The sequence below is a fragment of the Leptonychotes weddellii genome, chromosome 9 (assembly GCF_054177405.1).
Source record: "Leptonychotes weddellii isolate Sample4059 chromosome 9, ASM5417740v2, whole genome shotgun sequence".
In the NCBI taxonomy this organism is placed as follows: domain Eukaryota; kingdom Metazoa; phylum Chordata; class Mammalia; order Carnivora; family Phocidae; genus Leptonychotes; species Leptonychotes weddellii.
In genome coordinates this window covers 32,618,275-32,637,226 of record NC_138377.1, presented here as the reverse complement: position 1 = coordinate 32,637,226, position 18,952 = coordinate 32,618,275, and the positions used below count along the sequence as shown (strand labels likewise).

General features: G+C 45.3%; 1 protein-coding gene across 12 annotated transcripts in view; it reads left to right on the top strand.

The window, feature by feature from the left end:
- Nucleotides 1-18,952, top strand: part of SYNE2 (spectrin repeat containing nuclear envelope protein 2) — a 214,116-nt gene that overhangs the window by 172,009 nt on the left and 23,155 nt on the right. For 11 of the 12 annotated variants that reach the window (XM_081830388.1, XM_081830390.1, XM_081830393.1 and 8 more), the window contains 3 exons: nucleotides 713-868; nucleotides 2,955-3,113; nucleotides 4,167-4,333. In XM_081830388.1, coding sequence (XP_081686514.1) covers nucleotides 713-868; nucleotides 2,955-3,113; nucleotides 4,167-4,333 — 482 coding nt within the window. Of the gene's footprint in view, nucleotides 1-712; nucleotides 869-2,954; nucleotides 3,114-4,166; nucleotides 4,334-12,552; nucleotides 12,717-18,952 lie in introns of those variants that run through there. The other variant, XM_081830397.1, reaches the window with a different exon arrangement.

Below are 18,952 nucleotides of genomic sequence, written 5' to 3'. Positions count from 1 at the left end.
TTTTTTCTTCCATTATACTCATTCTTTTTGAAACTTAACCAAAATAATCCCCTTTAGACAGAAGCTGTTGTTACGAATGTCACGGTAGCAACAATGCATTTCTTAGGGGGTTTTTTTGTTTCTTTTTAAGATGGAAAATCACACTTTATACAACATTTCTGTAACATAGTTTCAGAATTAAAAGTGGGGGGGCGGTGCCTCGGTGGCTCAGTCGTTAAGCATCTGCCTTTGGCTCAGGTCATGGTCCCAGGGTCCTAGGATCCAGCCCCGCATCAGGCTCCCTGCTCTGAGGGAAGCCTGCTTCTCCCTCTCCCACTCCCCCCTGCTTGTGTTCCCTCTCTCGCTATGTTTCTCTCTGTCAAATAAATAAATAAAATCTTTAAAAAAGTGTGTGAGATTGTTGCTAGACTCCAAAAATAATTTCTTCTCAATATAGGTAAAGACCTACATGTTTTTAAAACAGAACTAATTATATAAAAATGTGAACTACCTGAGGAAATGAAAATAAAGGTGGAAAAGTTTTGAGAAAAAGGTGGTGAAGAAAGAGCAGCCGCTGCCTTGGGCTGTTTCTCGTTCAGAACATCCCGCCCCCTCCCCCGCTCCCCCTTCCCCCACCCCTCCCCCAGAGTCCAATCAAAAGATTAGCCTACAGGTTTGGAAACAGCAGCAGCGTGAGTTCGAGTGATTCCCCCCCCCTTGTGTTTAAATGCAGGAACTAGAGAAGTCTTTGGGCAACTGGACTCAGAACTTGAAAGAACTTCACACTATGAAGACCGACTTAACCCAGCACATTCTTGTGGAGGACGTGATGGTTTTGGAAGAGCAAACAGAGCATTTGCACAGACAATGGGAGGATCTCTGCTTAAGAGTAAGTCAGTTAACTGCAGGGCACGGCTGTTCTGGAGTTTATTGAAATGTCTCCGAAGGCCAGACAAAGTAGAAAGGGGCTTAATTTCATTGAACCGGAGGCCCTTTGCAGTTGGAGCCCGGCCCGCTGCTGTCCCTTTAGAAGGCAGCACCATGGGGTAACAGATTTGACCCTTTGTTTCTCCAGGGCTCCGTGCTGGTACTTTGTACACTTTTAATAAGCTTTTTAAAAACTCACCTTAGATAGGGGTGGGGGGCGGGGAGGGATTGCGATTACCAGCAGCTGTGAGCACTCAGCTCTCTCTGTTGTGTAGATGATAAATTCCCATCGGGACATCAGAATCAGGACTTCAGCAAAGAGGTCTCGTCTGGCCTTAGGGCAGTATCTCTCTGGGCCCAACAAACGGCAGGCGTCCTTAGTGCCCAGCACAGGGGTGTTTTATCTGAGAACTCTGTTCTCGTGCAATCCGATGTTTCTTTCAAGTAGTTGGCTTTTTTCAAAACTCTAAAAGAAAGGATCAACAGCTCCACTTAGTATCTCAGTGGATCCCTTCTACTTATTAAAAATGAGATTGTGGTTATAGTCCGATACAGTACATGTTTGTGACAGGAGGGAACCAAAGGGTTCAAATAGATCTTTGTTTCAAGAACATAGAATTCTAAGAAAAATGAATTCCTTAATCTCACTTTTGTGAATTAAGAGATCTATTTAAAAGTTGACATTTTTTTAATGCTTTTGGGTGCATTTTAATAAAGTAAAATCATTTTTCCTTCTTGGTTTTAGTATTTAATGTTAATAATGAACTGTAATTTTAAATGTTCTATTAGAATTTTTATTCATATTTTATGTAAAAAAAATATTTAGGATACGTGAAAAGTATCCTAGAAGGAAGGCAGAAGCAGAGACGGGGGCCCAGATGTTTCTAATTGTTACCATTAGGAAACCAATCAGAATGACGCTGTGCAAAATGCCAGGATTTTCAAAAGCTAAGATAAATAGATGCCCTGAGGAATGGAAACACAAAACTTGTTTTTTTAGGGATAGTTCTGAACACATTTGGCTGGGTGGATGTACAAGCCTTAGGTATTTTTGCCTTACTCTGAAAAGATCACTTTGTTTCCTTGTCCAGAGCAGGAAAGCCTCCGGGAGTTGCACCTTAGTTTCCCCATCTGTAAAGTAGGGGGTTAAAACTTTTATCAAAACTCTTTTAACTCTAAGATTTTAGAGATTTTTAAGAGCTGAGAATAATTTTGTCCATTTAGAAAGGCTGATTTGCATTCTTTAAATTTATATTTAAGTTGTAAATTTGAACCTTTTAAGGAGGGAAGAGCCTTTGTGGAAGCCAGCTTAGGGGTTGCTGATGTATAATGGAGTATTGGGTATTTGGGGTCAGCCTGCTTACTACAGACTAGTATTTGGTTCCATTTCCATAGTTTCCATCTAAAGCCATAGTGCTTAATGGGAGGATAGATTAAATGAGTGCTGTGCATTTGTTTTTTATTTTACTTTGCTTTATTTTTGAAATCTCCCACTAAAATATTGAAATAACTTCAATTTTGTAGTCCATTTGCATTACACATGTTAGATTTATGTTGTGACCTAGATTACAGTTTTTAAGTTAAATAGGCAGGACATTGGTCTTAAATAGGAATAAGGACTTGATCATGTTTAAACAGGTAAAAAGATTTGGGTCATAAAACTGTAAATGAGCATGTAGCAAGCCATCAGTAAATGTATGTTGAAAGAACAAGGATCAGAAGAAATTTGGGTGATGTTTAATGTATTTAACCTTCCCTGTTTCTAATTTTTAATATAACCTGGTAATAATAGATATGCATTGGATAAAACTGAATTCTTTTGGTCAGTTACACTTCAGACACAATCTTTATTTTGTTGCTTTTTATGGCACTTACCAAAGGTGTAACTATTGATGTTGAACCCTAGGTATTAGGTAAACAGTGATTTAAGTCTGTAGGGTTACTGATGAAAATGAATGAAATTCCTAGTCTTTTTAATAGGGGGGAAGGAAAAGGAAATGTTTTCCTACCTGCCTATATTCAGCTGCCAAACGCATTTTCATTTCCAGGTGGCTATACGCAAACAGGAGATTGAAGACAGACTCAATTCATGGATTGTGTTCAATGAAAAAAATAAAGAGTTGTGCGCATGGCTGGTGCAGATGGAAAACAAAGTTCTACAGACAGCAGATATTAGTATTGAAGAAATGATTGAGAAGTTACAGAAGGTAAGCAGGAGTACCCCGATGATTGCACTTATGACTACCACGGAATTCCCTGCTCTTGCTCACAGGCTCAAAGTGGCATAATGTTATAGATCCATTTCTATAACATTGCAGAAATATGAAGAGCCTTTCTCACTATCTTTATTCCTTCTTAGAGAAAAGCTGGTAAGTGAGGATTCCAGAGAGATGGGAAGTGTGGGACCATTCCAGGGGGGGCACTGTGCTTGCTGTGCTTTCTCTCGGGAAGTCTGGCCAGAGCAGGGGCTCTCGTCAGCTTAAGCATCAGGTCACACCCCCAGCGACTTACGGCTTCTGGTGGCTACTATGAAGGAGCTCTCCTCGCCAAAGGGGAGGGGCCGGCGGCAACTGGGTTTATAAATCTGAAATGGCCACCAGGTGCCACAGGGAAGGGCAGAAAGAGCATTGTCGGGGCGCCTGGGTGGATCAGTCGATTGAGCATCTGTCTTTGGCTCAGAGAGCATGATCCCAGTGTTCTGGGATTGGGCCCTGCGTTGGGCTCCCTGCTTGGCAGGGGAGTCTGCTTCTCCCTCTCCCTCTCCCCCTGCTCATGTGCTCTCTCTCGCTTGCTCCCTCTCTCTCAAATACATAAAATCTTGGGGGGGGGGCGGATTCTTGGTGCAGTCATCCAAAATGGCACTTAGTGATGATATAGGTTAATTTAGTTATACTCTGTTGTCCTCGGTGACCCAGTAGGTAATAGATTAGAACAAATCTGGGAGGGGAAACCAAGGCTACTGAATTAAGAAAGTTAACTACTGGGGGCACCTGGGTAGCATTTGACTCTTGATCTCAGCTCAGCTCTTGATCTCAGGGCATGGAGCCTACTTTAAAAAAAAAAAGTGCTGCCTTACACATTACACATGTGCCAAGTGGGCGTTGTTTGACTCGTTAGCTCCTCACTGACAAGTTGCATTAACAGGTGTGAAGTTTTTGTTGTTTTTTTTTACATTTCAAGAGGCAGCTGTATGCTTGTGACTGGCGAAGAAATGAGTTTTCAGTAGCAACTGAGGCTTTGTATTTTGGTACCTTTGCCAGGACTGCATAGAAGAAATAAACTTGTTCAGTGAAAACAAGTTACAGTTAAGGGAGATGGGTGACCAGTTGATGGAGGCCAGCAACGAGACAAGAGCAGCTGAGATCGAGGACAAGCTCCACAGAGTCAGCGACCACTGGCAGCACCTCTTTGACGTCATTGGATCGAGGTGAGAAGTGGCCTACGGGTTACTCTTATTCCCCGGGCACAGTGGTTACTTCACAGACCTAGAAACTGAGCTCAGTCGTGCTTGAAGGCAGTCCAGCAGTTTTATAAGCTTAGAAAGGCGAAATTTGGTAAAAAATGAGTGGAAATTCTTATTTCAACATTTTAGGAAGATTAGATCATAGTATATCACGCTTTAGTATTTTTTCCTTTAGCTTAAAATTTTGCATGAAGCTAGGTTTAAATGAGAGTTGGAAATCTAACGAGAGAAGAGATCCTTGAGGAGGGACTATGTGGAGATTTTAACTCTGCTTTAGGATTTGCATGTCCCCCAGATGAAATCCTGCCTGCCTATTCCTGCTTGTATGTGCCAATGTAAGTAGGTCAGGACACAGGCCTGATTTCCAGATGCTGGTCTGCAGGTCCCCCACTGCCCTGCCCCCACTGCAGGGGTTTGGCACACTCGAGGCAGGGGTCCTCCACAAGTGTGTGCTCAGCATGCCAGGCCCCACTGGGCATCTGGTCCTAAGATGTGGGCTTAAGACACATGTCTGTGGCCACAAATCAAAGCTAAATTCCCTAGGGCAACCTTATCAGAAATAAGACTGGTAATTTTATCTCCCCTCACAAATTAATGAAGGTGATGCCCCCCCCCCCCAAAGCTTTTAAGGGCCTTTTGTCTTCACATTCTCTCTCCAAAGACAGACCCCCAACCAAAGTGTTTTTTCACGTGCAACCTGACATAGGAAAAAATGGTCACTCAGCTCTGGGACCACCCATGCAGCTTTGTGTTTATACCAGCTGAGTGAGTCTTTCCCATAGTAGTGTGTTTAGGTGTTTTGAACACACATATAAAGCAGAATATACAGGAGAACCTGTAAGGAGAATGAAGAATTAGGGAGTAATGAAAATAAGATACTCTTAATAATTTGGCATTTATTTCCTTGACCTCATTGTTACTGTAAACTATAAGTGAACCTAGTTCAATCAGCAAGGGCACCAGGTTAAGTGCTATGAGAATTTACAGACAGGAAGTAAGATGAGTCAATTACACTAATGGGAGCAGCTGTAAAGCCAAGTGGTTTGAGAGCTCAGAGCTTGTCTTCCTGGAGTGGGGTTGGGGATTAGGAAGAGCCTTATAGAAGAGGGGTGTTACCAGATGGTCCTGAGTGAGAGGTTGGGATCCTTGAACATTACTGGTGGCAGAGACAGACGTTTGTTGTGAGCAAAAAGGTACAGAGATGGGGCGCCTGGGTGGCTCAGTTGGTTGAGTGTCTGCCTTCAGCTCAGGTCATGATCCCAGGGTCCTGGGATCCGACCCCTGCCCCTCCCCCTGCTCATGCTCTCATGTTCTCTCTTAAATAAATAAGTAAAATCTTTTTTAAAAAAGGTACAGAGATAGAGCAGCATGGAAGTCTTTCAGGAAATGACAAGAAGCTCCATTGGTTCAAATATAGGAGATGAAGCTAGAGAGGTAGGTTTAAGCTAAAGCTTAAAAGACCTTCAATCTCAACTGAAGACTTGGCCTCTTAAATAAAGTCTGAGTCATTCATGGTTCTTTAGCAGGCGAAGGCCTGCTGAAGACAAATATTAGGGTGATTTGGCTGGCAGCGTAGGCTGGGCTGAATTCGACTTCTCTTTGTGCCAGTTGGAAAAAAAAATCTGTATAAATCCATGGCAGTAACCCAAATAAGGATTAAGAGCGCAGGTTTTGAGCATGTCCTGACTTCTCACTTACTTACGGTAGAAACTTGAGTAGTATCTAACCTTTCTAAGCCTCAGTTTCCAAATCTGCAAAAAGTGTCTAACAGCGCTGCTTATGTCAGAGGCTGCTGTGAGGCTGGCTGGCGCATGTCTCGCGTGTGGCCCAGGACCAGCGTGTGGAAGCCAGCATTTACTGAGTGGCTATTATCACTGTTTTTCCCTAGTAAGACTCAAAGACAAAGTTCCACGTTTGTTAAATGGGAGAGGATTTCCTCAGTTGTTTCTAATACTGAGCGGTCTTTCCTCCATGAGACCAGTGTCTTGAACTATCTTATTTCCAGTGCTTAGAACAGTGCCTCGGATATCTGTTGAAATGAACATTCCAGTGCATAAGAATGTGATCATTTCTGTTGGGTAAATTGTGTCTAGTATGTCTTTGTTGACATTGTCCTTACGTCCTAAATCGTCTTGGGCACCTGGCACTGATTGAGGGTGTGATGATACCAGACGTGTTTATGGATCATTCAGGAACAGGGTCTAGATTATGCTTCCTGAAGACTAGAGTGACAGCCTATTTTTAATCATTCATGCTTTGGTTCTATAACTTTGGAGTTTAATAGGCTCTTTCCTTTCCTCCCTTCTCTCTGGCTGCCTGTCTTCAGCCAATTCCTTGGTGGGAAAGAGAGAAAACAGCAAGTGAAATTTCATTAGTCTTCTTGGAAGGAGCAATTAGCAAAGTAAGGAGTTGAAATAATAGCAAATGTATTGGCTACCAGCTGTATTCTTGACTGTGTGCTTAAAAAGTATGAACTTAATCTTCTTTGTAATTCTGAAAGGTAGATACCATTATCCCATTTTATAGATACGGAAACTGAGACACTGAAGATAAGTAACTTGCCCATAGTTACATAGCCAGCATGTGAGGCCACCAGGATTTCAACCCATAATTGTGTTGCTTCCCTGCTACCCCAGACTCTTCTGGTTTGTAATGAGGAGAGCAAATGAGAGTCTAATCCCTTCAAAACTGAAGGACTGGGAACAGAGTAACTTATCTTAAAGCAAAGACCAGGTGAGTCAGATGAATTCAGGTGAATTTGTGGATTGAGGCAGCAAGCTGGGACCTGCCATAAATCAGCCTCATGTAGAATTAGCTCCTTGTCTCATCTCTGACACTTGATTTCCTGCTGGGCCCTACACAAAGGCATCATCACTGGGGAAGGGGGTTAGGGGCCCAGGCTGCAGAATTTAGATTTGAGCAGTGCCAAGCAGAACCTATAGTCCTGCAGGATGCACAGGCTTGTTAGCCCATAGAATTCTGGACACCATTTAACCTTTTCTCTCTTGCTCCCAGTATTCTGCTGCTTCACTCCTATAGCAGGGGCAACATTTCATAAGTAAGATTTGGAGGGAGACCCTACATAAGTACCCAACCTCATGACTTCAGGATTTTAACTACAAACACTTAGAATGGTGTTTAAAAGTCTATGATCTCAGTAAGTCAGGTTTAATTCACTGGAAAAAAAAAATTTTTTTAAGGCCTGTTGTTTTGGGTATGTTCTCAGCAAAATAGAGGTAAATTTCAAAAGACTTGATAAAACCATTTCAAGTAGTAGGCTTCCTTATGGGATGGATAGGGGAGGAAATTGGTGGTGTTTTGGAAGTTAGGTTCCTTGTATAAATCCTTTCATTCTTGCAACAATCCTGCAAGGTCCGTATCCTCTATTTTACCGAGAGGCACAGTGCGGGTCAGAGAGGGTAAATAACTGACCCCAGGGCAGAGGCGATTCTGCACAGGGTGGGGATGAAACCAGGGTCTGTCCGTCATGCCGCACCATGCATCAAAAGAGCACTGGGCTCCTTTGAGACCTGGCCTTTTAGAGGTAGTTTATTAGAATTTTTCTAAAATGTAATCTCCGTGTGGAATTTATTGTCTACTCCAGAGCAACGGTTCTCAAACTTCAACACGTATCAGAATCCCTAGAGGGCTCAGGAAAACCTGGGTTGCCGGACCCCACCCTCAGAGCTTCTGATTCTGTAGGTCTGGGTGGGGCCAAGAATGAGCATTTCTCACAAGTGCCCGGGTATTGCCAGCGGTGCTGGTCAGGGGAACAGGGAGTAGAGCGAGCAGCAGGGCCAAGTGACACAGTGCTGCACCAAAAGTCAGAGCCCCTGGACCTGCCACCTACTATGAACAAGCCTTGTGACCTCTGTGAGCCCCGATCTCCTTGTTGATAAGCTATGCACCAGAGCCTGGCAGAGAAAGCAGCAGGACAGCGATGGGTCTGCCCATCCACATCCACTGTTAGCCTCTGGTGCAGTTCAGTGTGGTTATATGGTAATAGAGGAGGAGAAAGCAAGCTCAGACCCAAACCACTGTTCTTTCTCTCCTGGTAAAGTGTTCTTCAGCTTGTATAAAATCATTAAAGCAGAGAACCTGAGGGCTACATCTCCTGAAATAACCAACTAATCAAAGGAGGGAGCAGGGGAGCCTAAGTCAGTCTTAATGCTGATTCCTCACATAAGGTTACATAGGCCCTGGTGTAGACATCAGAATTCACAGAACTGGCTCTCCCATCAGAATTTGCTGCAGGAGCTTTTAGCAATCCTTGTGGGCCCTGGAGCAGCTTCTTACACTTGTAACATCTAAACTCTTTTTTTTTTTTTTTTTTAAGATTTTATTTATTTATTTGACAGGGAGAGACAGACTGCGAGAGCGGGAATACAAGCGGGAGGAGTGGGAGAGGGAGAAGCAGGCTTCCCGCGGAGCAGGGAGCCCGATGTGGGGCTCGATCCCAGGACCCTGGGACCATGACCTGAGCCGAAGGCAGACGCCCAACGACTGAGCCACCCAGGCGCCCCTATAACATCTAAACTCTTATAAAACATGCTATTCATGGGCACCTGGGTGGCTCAGTTGGTTAAGTGGCTGCCTTCGGCTCAGGTCATGATCTCAGGGTCCTGGGATCGAGCCCCACATCGGGCTCCCTGCCCGGCGGGGAGCCCGCTTCTCCATTCCACCGCCTGCCACTCTCCCTGCTTGTGCGCGCTCTCTCTCTCTCTCTCTCTCTGTCAAGTAAATAAATAAAATAATTAAAAAAAAAACCATGCTATTCATTTAATCAAGGCCATTTGTTTTTTTGAGGGGGTTATTTGTTTTTTTGGAGGGGTTTTTTTGTTTGTTTTTAAGATTTTATTTATTTTTAGAGAGTGTATGAGTTGGGGGAGGAACAGAGGGAGAGGGATAAGCAGACTCTGCACTGAGTGCAGAGCCCGACTCAGGGCTGGATCCCACAACCCTGAGATCATGACCTGAGCCAAAACCAAGAGTTGGACGCCCAACCAACTGGGCCTTCCAGGCCCCCAGAAAGGCCATTTGAAACACTATATATTTTTTGGTGAATGGTGTGATTATTCTAGAACTCAATCTGATTTGATGACAAGAAAATTATGTACTAACTATGCTTATTTGACATACTAAATGAAGATTTAACTTTTTTTTTTAATTGTAGCTATTAAGGGCACCAGGCTTGGCTCATTAGGTAGAGCATGCAACTCTTGATTTCGGGGTTGTAAGTTCAAGCCCCACACTGGGTGCAGAGATTCCTTAAAATCCTTTAAGGGGTGCCTGGGTGGTTTAGTCGCTTGAGCGGCTGACTCTTGATTTTGGCTCAGGTCATGATCTCAGGGTTGTGGGATCAAGCCCCACGTTGCCGGGCTCTGCGTTCAACGTGGAGTCTGCTGGTCCTTCTCCCTTTGCTCCTTTCCCTGCTCATGTTTGTGTGCTCTCTCTCTCTCAACTAAATAAAATCTTGTTTAAAAAAAGCTTTTTTTTAAAGATTTATTTATTTATTTATTTGACAGAGAGAGGAGCACAAGTAGGCAGAGCAGCAGGCAGAGGGAGAGGGAGAAGCAGGCTCTCCACTGATCAGGGAGCCCGACGTGGGGCTTGATCCCAGGACCCCAGGATCATGACCCGAGCCGAAGGCAGCCGCTTAACCGAGTGAGCCACCCAGGCACCCCTAAAAAAAAGTCTTTTTAAAAAATTTGTTTAAAATTATTAAAGCTATTAGCTATTCCTTCCTCATGTTTTCTTAGATAATATCTTTGAAAACGGACCCAGCTTAATGTGAATGCAGGAGAGACCACTAAAGAAGTTTTCAGAACTACCAGCATGTGCGATCCTCTGTTTTGGAGGCAGCTAGGCTACCTATTAGTGGGAACACTTTTGGCACAGATGTTGGATGAGGGACAAAAGATGCCAAGTTGACTTGCTTCAGCCAACACAGACCAAACCTCTGAGAAAAGGGTTCTGCCCCCATGCCTCCCCAGTATCCTGCCCTCAGTGGGACTCATGCCAGAAGAAGACTCAATCTGACACGTCTCACCTGTGTCTACTTTGATTTCAGAAACTCCCTGTGTAGACTAGATAGTTGAACTCCCTAAAAATCCATCTACTTTTGTTTCTCAGGACCCCTTCCCCATTTCGTTATTCAAAGCCTTTGCTTCGTCCTATGTAGCAGGAGCCCTGTGGCCACAAGTCAGTCTATGTCTTTGGTAAGTCACTCTGGCTGGTTGTGGAGCCTCTTCAGAGACATGGGGCCAAGGGGAGTGGAGGCTCTTTTTAAAGACTCCTTCTAGCAGTATGTGTGAATGATCTGGTCAGAGCTGTCAATGCCTAAAACAGATGGGAGAGCTAAGTGGAAAGACATACCCCAGAATGTTTACAGCGGGTATCTTTTGGTGTTGGCATCATCGACGATTGTAATTTTCTTTTTGCTTATCTGTATTTTCTGATGTTCATTACAGAAAAAGGAACACGGTTTTGTTTTGGTTTTTTCCTTAAAAAAATGTCATCAATGTTTTTACCTTTCGCCTTCATTTCTCTTGATGGTAGAGACGTGGCACCATTAGGTCAATGTTTGAAGGAGGGACTTATTCAGACATCTCCCATATGATTCTATGTAGACTAGATAGTTGTCTTACTGCCAGAAGGATCAAGTCCATGAAAAGAAACTTTTTAACCAAGCATAATTTTCACATTTCACCTACCAATGTGAAAAGCCCACCTATTGTATAATAGTAGCAATTAAACTGTTGTCATTTAAGCTCAGCAGTTATTACCATGGCAACTCTGTGTTGGGATTGTTTTTCTATCCTTTACAGAATGGGCAGGGAGATGTGTGCCTTTTTAAATTGATAAAGTTTTTCATTGCTCTCTTTTTATCTGTATTTTCTCAAGGTTAGTTTGGGAGACCAAACAATGCTGCTAGTCATAGACTTGACTTGCTGTGGCCTGATCCAGTAGGACTGGAAGGATTTAGAGATTTTAGCGCGGGGAAGAGCCAGATGTGGGATCGGCCTTCCCACTTCCATTTTCCTTCCGATCAGCCTGCTCATTGCACCTCTGGAGCATGGGGCCGCTGCTCCTGGACCCTGCAGAAATGCTTTTCTGAGGGTTGGGGAGTTTCCTCGAGGAGACTGCAGCCCCACCAGTGCATTCGGGGGGCAGGCGGCATCCAGCAGCATCAGCAGGTCCAGTGTACTAGGCTTTGGGGCCCATATTTAGCAGGACTCAGGGACAGCTTAAGCGTGTGGGCACAAGTTAGATGTTGCATTTGGAGAGCTGTTTCCAAATCTGCACTCCCTAATTTCACTGGTCCAGAACGTGCTCTCTCTCTTTCAAGGTGAGGATGTAATAATTATTAAATGTTGGGCTTTAGGGACCCATGAGAAATGATTGATATTGTCGAGTCTTAAAATAAGGCTGAGTGTGAGCCTAAAAGGGACTGGACACAAACCAAGGGTGCTCTGGTAAACAGCCACTTGGCCTCCCTTAGAGAAACCAAGGTTAGGGAAATGGAGAAATTTTCAGAGACCTTATGGTAAACCTGGGAGGAGTTAACAAGGAAAATTGCAAAAATTCTTCCCCTGCCAAGTCTTGAACACCATTAGTACTATAAGATAGAATTTTTTGCAAAAAGCAGAGGAATGGACTCAGTGAACTCTCTGCCTTACCTAAACCAGGGTGCACAGGGCGAAAAAGGCAGGGCAGAAACCCCAGGGACCCCCCCCAACCCCACCCCCAGGAATTTCTTCAGGAAGACCTGAGGAAGGCATTCCTGTTGGACTCAGGGGCTTCCAATTTTGCCATTTTTTTCAAACCTGAAACAAATTTGATTTGAAGAGGACAGAAATCCTCTTTTCTGTGCCCCAAATCTAAATGTTTCTTCCCTCCGTTTACAGCACTTCATAAATAACCCATAACCAAGATAACACTGTGACTTTCTTCCCAGCATTGCAATCCTGTAGCGTCAGAACAAAGACTGTGTGTGTGTGTGTGAGTGTGTGTGTGTGAGTGTGTGTGTGTGAGTGTGTGTGCGCGCGCGCGCGCACTCGAGAGAGGAAGGAGTGGAGATATTTGTTTATTGGAAGGGAGAAAACGGAGATTAAAACATGCAGTGAGCGGAGAGGCCGGTCGGTCCCTTCCCACGAGCGCTGCTTTGTGGCCGCGAGCCTGCGGGAGGGCGGCCGCTGGGGAGGATGCTGAGCCGGGGGATGGAGCCGCCCGCCGCCGCCGCCGCCGCCGCCGCCGGGGGAGGGGCCGCCTCGGCCCAGGAGGTGGAGGTGCAGCCGGGAACTTGGAGCTTCCGCTAACCAGGAGGAATGGTTTTTTCTCATCAACAGTAAGTGCCATTTCAGCCATCAGCTCAGCATATGGCCGAGGGGCGGCTGCGGCGTCTGTGTGTCTCGCTCTCTCACTCCCTCGTGTTGGTTACAATAGGAGTGACTGACGAGATGGTGGCTGTGTGTGCTCAGCCATCAGGGGGATGGTTGCTCTCCCGGTGTCCGCTCGCCTGTGGTGTCTGCAGTCAGCCTTTGACAAGCCCGGGAGAGGGGTGATGATGCTGCGTGGAAAATGGAAGTCATCTGGCGACATAAATGCTTCAAAGAGGCGATTAGCTCAAATGTCTTGTAATGTCCATGCCCCCCACATCAGGGCTTCAAGATCTTGGAGCAATTGATTATCTTACTATAAAGCTGTTTAGTCATTTAAAAAGATGCAATTGTACAGAATCTGTACGGTGTTTTTAGCAACTTCAGCTGCCCCACAGGTTTGCGTATCTGTTTGTTTCAGCATAAATTCAGATAATTTCAGCATAAATTCCACCATCTCTCCTGTCCTTAGTATTTTTTTGTTATGCTGTCCACACTGGCATGGGATTTTTTAAAATTTATGATGATCTAAGGTCTTCGTAGTTTAACCGTAGACCCTTTAGCATGTAGAGAATAGGAGTGAAATGTAAATTATTCCATAGAAATGAATTTGATATTAAAAGTCTCCATCACACATTGTAAGACTTAGGTCTGATACGTAGAGTGATATTTTTTTTTTTTAATTTTTATTTATTCATGAGAGACACAGAGAGAGAGAGAGAGAGAGGCAGAGGGAGAAGCAGGCTCCCAAGGAGCAGGGAGCCCAATGTGGGACTTGATCCCAGGACCCTGGGATCGTGACCTGAGCCGAAGGCAGACGCTTAACCATCTGAGCCACCCAGGTGCCCCGTAGAGTGATATTAACAGGACTTGATTTTGTTTGTTTTGGAGGGAGAGCGGGGTTCATAAGTATTCTATTCTGATCTATCGTTATTAAAATAAAACTTTATTCACCTTGATTATTTTCTGCATTTCTACCCATAATCCCTGCAAAAGATCTTCTAATTTGTAGCTACTCTTAGCAAAAATTCTTCTTTTGTTTGGTTTCATATAAAAATGCTTTAGTTCTATCCAGGTCTTCCACTAATCCACACAGGTGAAAAACTTCCCCGTTGCACCTAAAAATGTTGTTTTTCCAATCCTCAGAATTAGAATTCAACTCAGGAAATGACACTTATTTTTTCCTGGAGAACTATGACTTACTGAAATATATGTGTGAGCAATGTTGTTGAGTGCACTGGGGTAAAAAAATGGGCAAGTGCAGAGATAGGGAGCTCCGTAAACGAACGGTCTCCGGGGTTGATGTAATGCGGTATTGTGGTTGCTTCCCTGTACCAGCAGGCTGGATTCTAAAGGGCTTTCCTTGTGTCCCAACATTAACTCAAGACTTAGATTTTTCCAAGAGCGATATTAACGAGGCCTACCATGGAGGTCGGTTGCCTGGGTTGGCAAATGACACATCCTTCCTGGCCTGCGAAAGGTGATAGATTACAGTATCTATACGGAAGAGAACGGTACAGTCTCCACCATAGAGCTGATGATTCCTAGAGCAAGTTGTAACATAATTATCCGAAAAAAACGTTTTAAATCCCCATGCAGTTTTGGATATGATGCCTTCTGTCAGAGGTTGGGACCTAGAAGTAGGTTAGATCCTGATTAGATGAATCTTCTGTAGCTTTTTGGCAACCTCTTCTTTTCTTTTCCTCCTACCTGTTTGGTGGCAAATGGCTTGGAGGTGCTCTGACCTTTACCTCTTTCTTTTAATATATAACACAGCCATGTCTTTTATGAAAACAAATTTGAAGGTATGAGTGAACCTCATTTATTCTTTCAAAAGGTATTTATTGAACACCTCCTATATTGTATTATAATGTTGAAATTCAGTCTAAATTAGATCATGAGCTCTGTGGGAATAAGACCGATACTTCAGTTATCTCTTGAATCCTTGGGACTCCGCACAGGATCCAAGATAAAGCACATGGTTAAATGCTTATCGAAAAGAATTATGGATGGGCAAATGTGGGCCCCCAAAGGATAGCACTTGGTGGACGGGCTTCTGTGCCCACCAGTGTATCCCAGAAGCATGAGACTGGACTTCTGATCATGGTCCCTAACGGCAACAAGAACCATCCTGTGCCTGATATTAGCTAATGTGTGTGCAGGTTTATACGAGTTGCTGTGAGGAAAGGGCTTATGAACAGCAGCTCTGGACCAGAGTGCCAAGGTTGGAATCCTGCCTCTGCCATTTAATGATCAGTGACTGGGGCAGGTTATTTGATCCTTGTGCCACAGTTACCTCACCTATCGAATGGGGATGCCAGCAGTACTGATCTCATAAGCATTGCTGGGAGGATTTAATGCGTTGCTAACAAATAAAACACCACGGGCCTGGCGCAGGTAGATGTCAGCAAGTTCTTTAGTTGTTCCATGTAGTCCTAAAGTTTGTGAATTAGAAAGCATACCCAGTGTAGACGCTTAAAAAGAATGGAATAGCAATAGAAAATACAATATTCTATTCCCATACTCCATTGGCTTGTCTTAAGCACTCCATTTCAATCACCACTGGCCTGGAGTATCATAGTCCTGGGGAAGCCAAGTAAATTCTTGCCCCCCCCCCCCCCGCTCCATACTCCCCCCTCCCCCGCTATTGCACACCTCATCCTGGGATGACCAGGATTCACGATCACTGCATCTCTGTGTTTGCACCCAGGTTCTTTTGTCTCTTGTTAGCTCCTGTCATTTAAAGTTACATTTCTGCCCCTTTTTAAAATAAAGAGTCTGGGATACTTAGGATGGAGTAGGGTCAGGTGCCCAGTAGAGGAGGAGGCAGGAGAGCTGTTCAGGGGCCACCGGACCCAAGCCCCTCACCCCACCTCTCGGAAGCTCTTAGGGCTGGGCTGCTTCTCCAGCCAGAGCCTTCCCGAAGGGCAGCGCCTTGCACGCTGCATGTAAGACTCCTTGTCCCATAGGGCCTGGGGTTCCCAGCTCCTCTGGCATTGTCTGGAGTGTCCTTTCTGGTCCCTCCAGGCAGTCAGGGTGACAAGATATTGGGGTGAGGAGGATGTACCGCTAAAGCCTCTAAAGTCACAGGAACGAAGGCAGGATCTAGGTTACAGCTGCATCCAGGCCTGGCCCCAGATTCTGTTACTTCCTTTTTAATAAATCATCTTGTGGCTTTGAAGGGAACTCCTTGTGGTGTTTGCAGTAAGACTGTAATTTGGAAAAGCTTACCGCCATGAAAATCATCTCGATCATGGTTTTTGGGCATTGATCTCTGTCAGGCACTATGCCAAATACATTTCATATGTTAATATCTCATTCAACCTTCTCAGCCACCCAGGGAGGGAAGGGATAACTAGTGTTGACACAGTTTTTCAGATGAGCTTAAACAGAGCCACGATTTGAACCCAGGCCCTGCCCACAAAGTCTGTGCTCTTTACCACCAGATTTCCACAGCCTCCGCCCAGGCCTGCCCCACCTCATGGCAGAGTGGGGAATAAATATTTATGAAAGGACTTTGTGAGGTCCCGTGCCTTATAAATGAGCTGTTATTGTAGCATCATAGAATCCCAGTTGGCAGTAATAAGAGCTAGTATTATACTGAGTGCTTACTCTCCACCAAAGACTTTACACACATCCTTTTGTTTCGGTCTCATGACTACCTGCAAGGTGGATAATTTTGCAGATAACAAGGAAACTGGGAATCAGGAAAGTTAGGCTCCTTGCAGGGGTGCACAGCTCATGGATGGTACAATGGGACTTAGAGCCAGGTCTGTTCACTTCCAGAACTCTGGCCTTAACTTCACCCAGATATTACCCCACCTCCCTGAAGCTTGAGGGACCTCAGAAGCCTACTAGAGATGAGGGTGCTGAAGTAAAAGGATTTTCCCTAAATCCTAAAACGAGCTGGTAATAGAGCTGGAGCTAAAAGTCCCCGGGGTTGACTTGGTTGATGGTAGGAGGCAAAAAATAAAAAATAAGTAAAAATGAAAACACACACAGATCTGTGGTCTACTTAAATAATAGCATGTCGTGGAAGTGGTCATACACATTCATTCTGCAACAAATGTCTGTCGGTACCTCTTGCCCACCAGGCAGAGTGGGGGTGCTGTGCACGCAGAGGCAGCAAGCCCCGTGCAGCCTGGCTGGCGCGGGTGCTGTCGTGACGGGTGCACGGTGCATGAGGGATGCAGACACAACACAGGGCAGGAGGTCCCGGGTGCTGCAGCAGCACGTGGGCCAGGGGCCCCCAGTGTCTTTCGTGAGCAGTGGTGGACACTCCAGGAGAAGGGAAGGGGGGGCACTGAATGCTTGATGACCTGAGAAAGGGTGTTTAAACTGGTATGTTGAGGTAGGGTGAGGACCATGGAAGCATTTGAGTGTCAGTGGATCAGACTGACCATCTAGAATGTGCCTTTTGGTCACAGAACCACAACTGGGTAGGGGCCGGGGCGGGGGGGGCAGGTGGGTGGTTGGGAGCTGTTCACAGGCAGTCCAGGAAGAGATGATGGTAACAGGCAACGCGGCGCACTCTGGCGAGTTGGAGCCAGTGCCTCAGTTTCTCCTTCTAGCGCTGCAGGATGGAGTTCTGACAGCACCTTGTTACATGAGTATTGATAGGTAGGAACTTTGCATTGTAGCTATTGTTCCAAATCTCTGGGATTCACTAAGCGTCCCACAGATCAGGGTGCCTAGGTGGCTCAGGTGCCTAGGTGGTTTAGGCGTCCAACTCTTGGTTTCCACTCAGGTTATGATCTCATGGGTCGTGAGATCGAGCCCTGTGTTGGGCTCCATGCTCAGCAGGGAGTCTGCTTGAAGATTCTCTCCCTCTGCCCCTCCCCGCACTAGCATTCTCACTCGCTTTCTCTTCTCTCTCAAATAATTAATTTTTTAAAAAAATCCCACAGATCACCAGAACAAGCCCTCACTCACTTTAGGACTTCCATGAAGGCAGTTTATAGAAGTTTTTTTTTTTTTTTCCCCCCAAGATCTACATAAAGATTATTTTCGTAGCAGCTGTGTCATTTCCCCCTGACAGTATGTTGATGTGCCAGTGAGCTCACCAAGTATACTGACGGAACGTGTGTTAGTTCAGATCTGCTCCACACTGGGTAAGAGGCAGATGATTTAGGACTGCGCTTGCAGATTATCTTTGCCCTATTCCTCACCACACTCCCTGCTCCCCTTTTGGCTAATACAGCTGTCCCCTAATGGGCTTGGTGTGTGTGTAAGGCTCCCTCAACCCCTTAGACTGGACCTGGTGGGCTTTAGCTCATGTTCTGTGCTTGCTCAAGAAGAGGGTCCCATGAGAAGCATCACAGGCCAGATACCACCAAATGAGCCAAGCAGGTAATATCTTTAAACCATCAGGGAAAATCCCTGTCTGCTGCAATCTCGGGTATACCCAAGAAAGAACCTGGATAGAAATCAAGTGTGGTTATTTTATTTTATTATTTTTAAAGATTTTATTTATTTATTTTAGAGCGCACGCATGCATGCGGGGTAAGGGACAAAGGCAGAGAATTTTTTTTTTCCTTAAGATTTTATTTATTTGACCGAGAGAGACACAGCGAGAGAGGGAACACAAGCAGGCGGAGTGGGAGAGGGAGAAGCAGGCTTCCCACCGAGCAGGGAGCCCGATGTGGGGCTCGATCCCAGGAGCCTGGGATCATGACCTGAGCCGAAGGCAGACGCTTAACGACTGAGCGACCCAGGAGGCCAAAGGCAGAGGATCTTAAGCAGACTCCACAGTGAGCGTGGAGCCTGACAAGGGGCTCAATCCCACAACCAAGACCTTGACCTGAGCTGAAACCAAGAGTTGGACACCCAACCAACTGAGCCACCCAGGCACCCCAAGTGTGGTTATTTTAACCTCAAGAGAATGAAATGGCATCTCCTCTTTGCTCTGGAGCCCTAGAAAGATATACTAGGTCTCAGGGCATCCCACTTTGGGAATGATAGGACTTCATATTTGTGTGGGTAGATTAACTCTTAGCCTATCTGAAAATCAACCAGACCAGCAATTTTGGTTTTTTGTTTTTTTTTTTAAGATTTTATTTATTTATTTGACAGAGACCGCGAGAGAGGGAACACAAGCAGGGGGAGTGGGAGAGGGAGAAGCAGGCTTCCCGCTGAGCAGGGAGCCCGATGCGGGGCTTGATCCCAAGGACCCCGGGATCATGACCTGAGCCGAAGGCAGACGCTT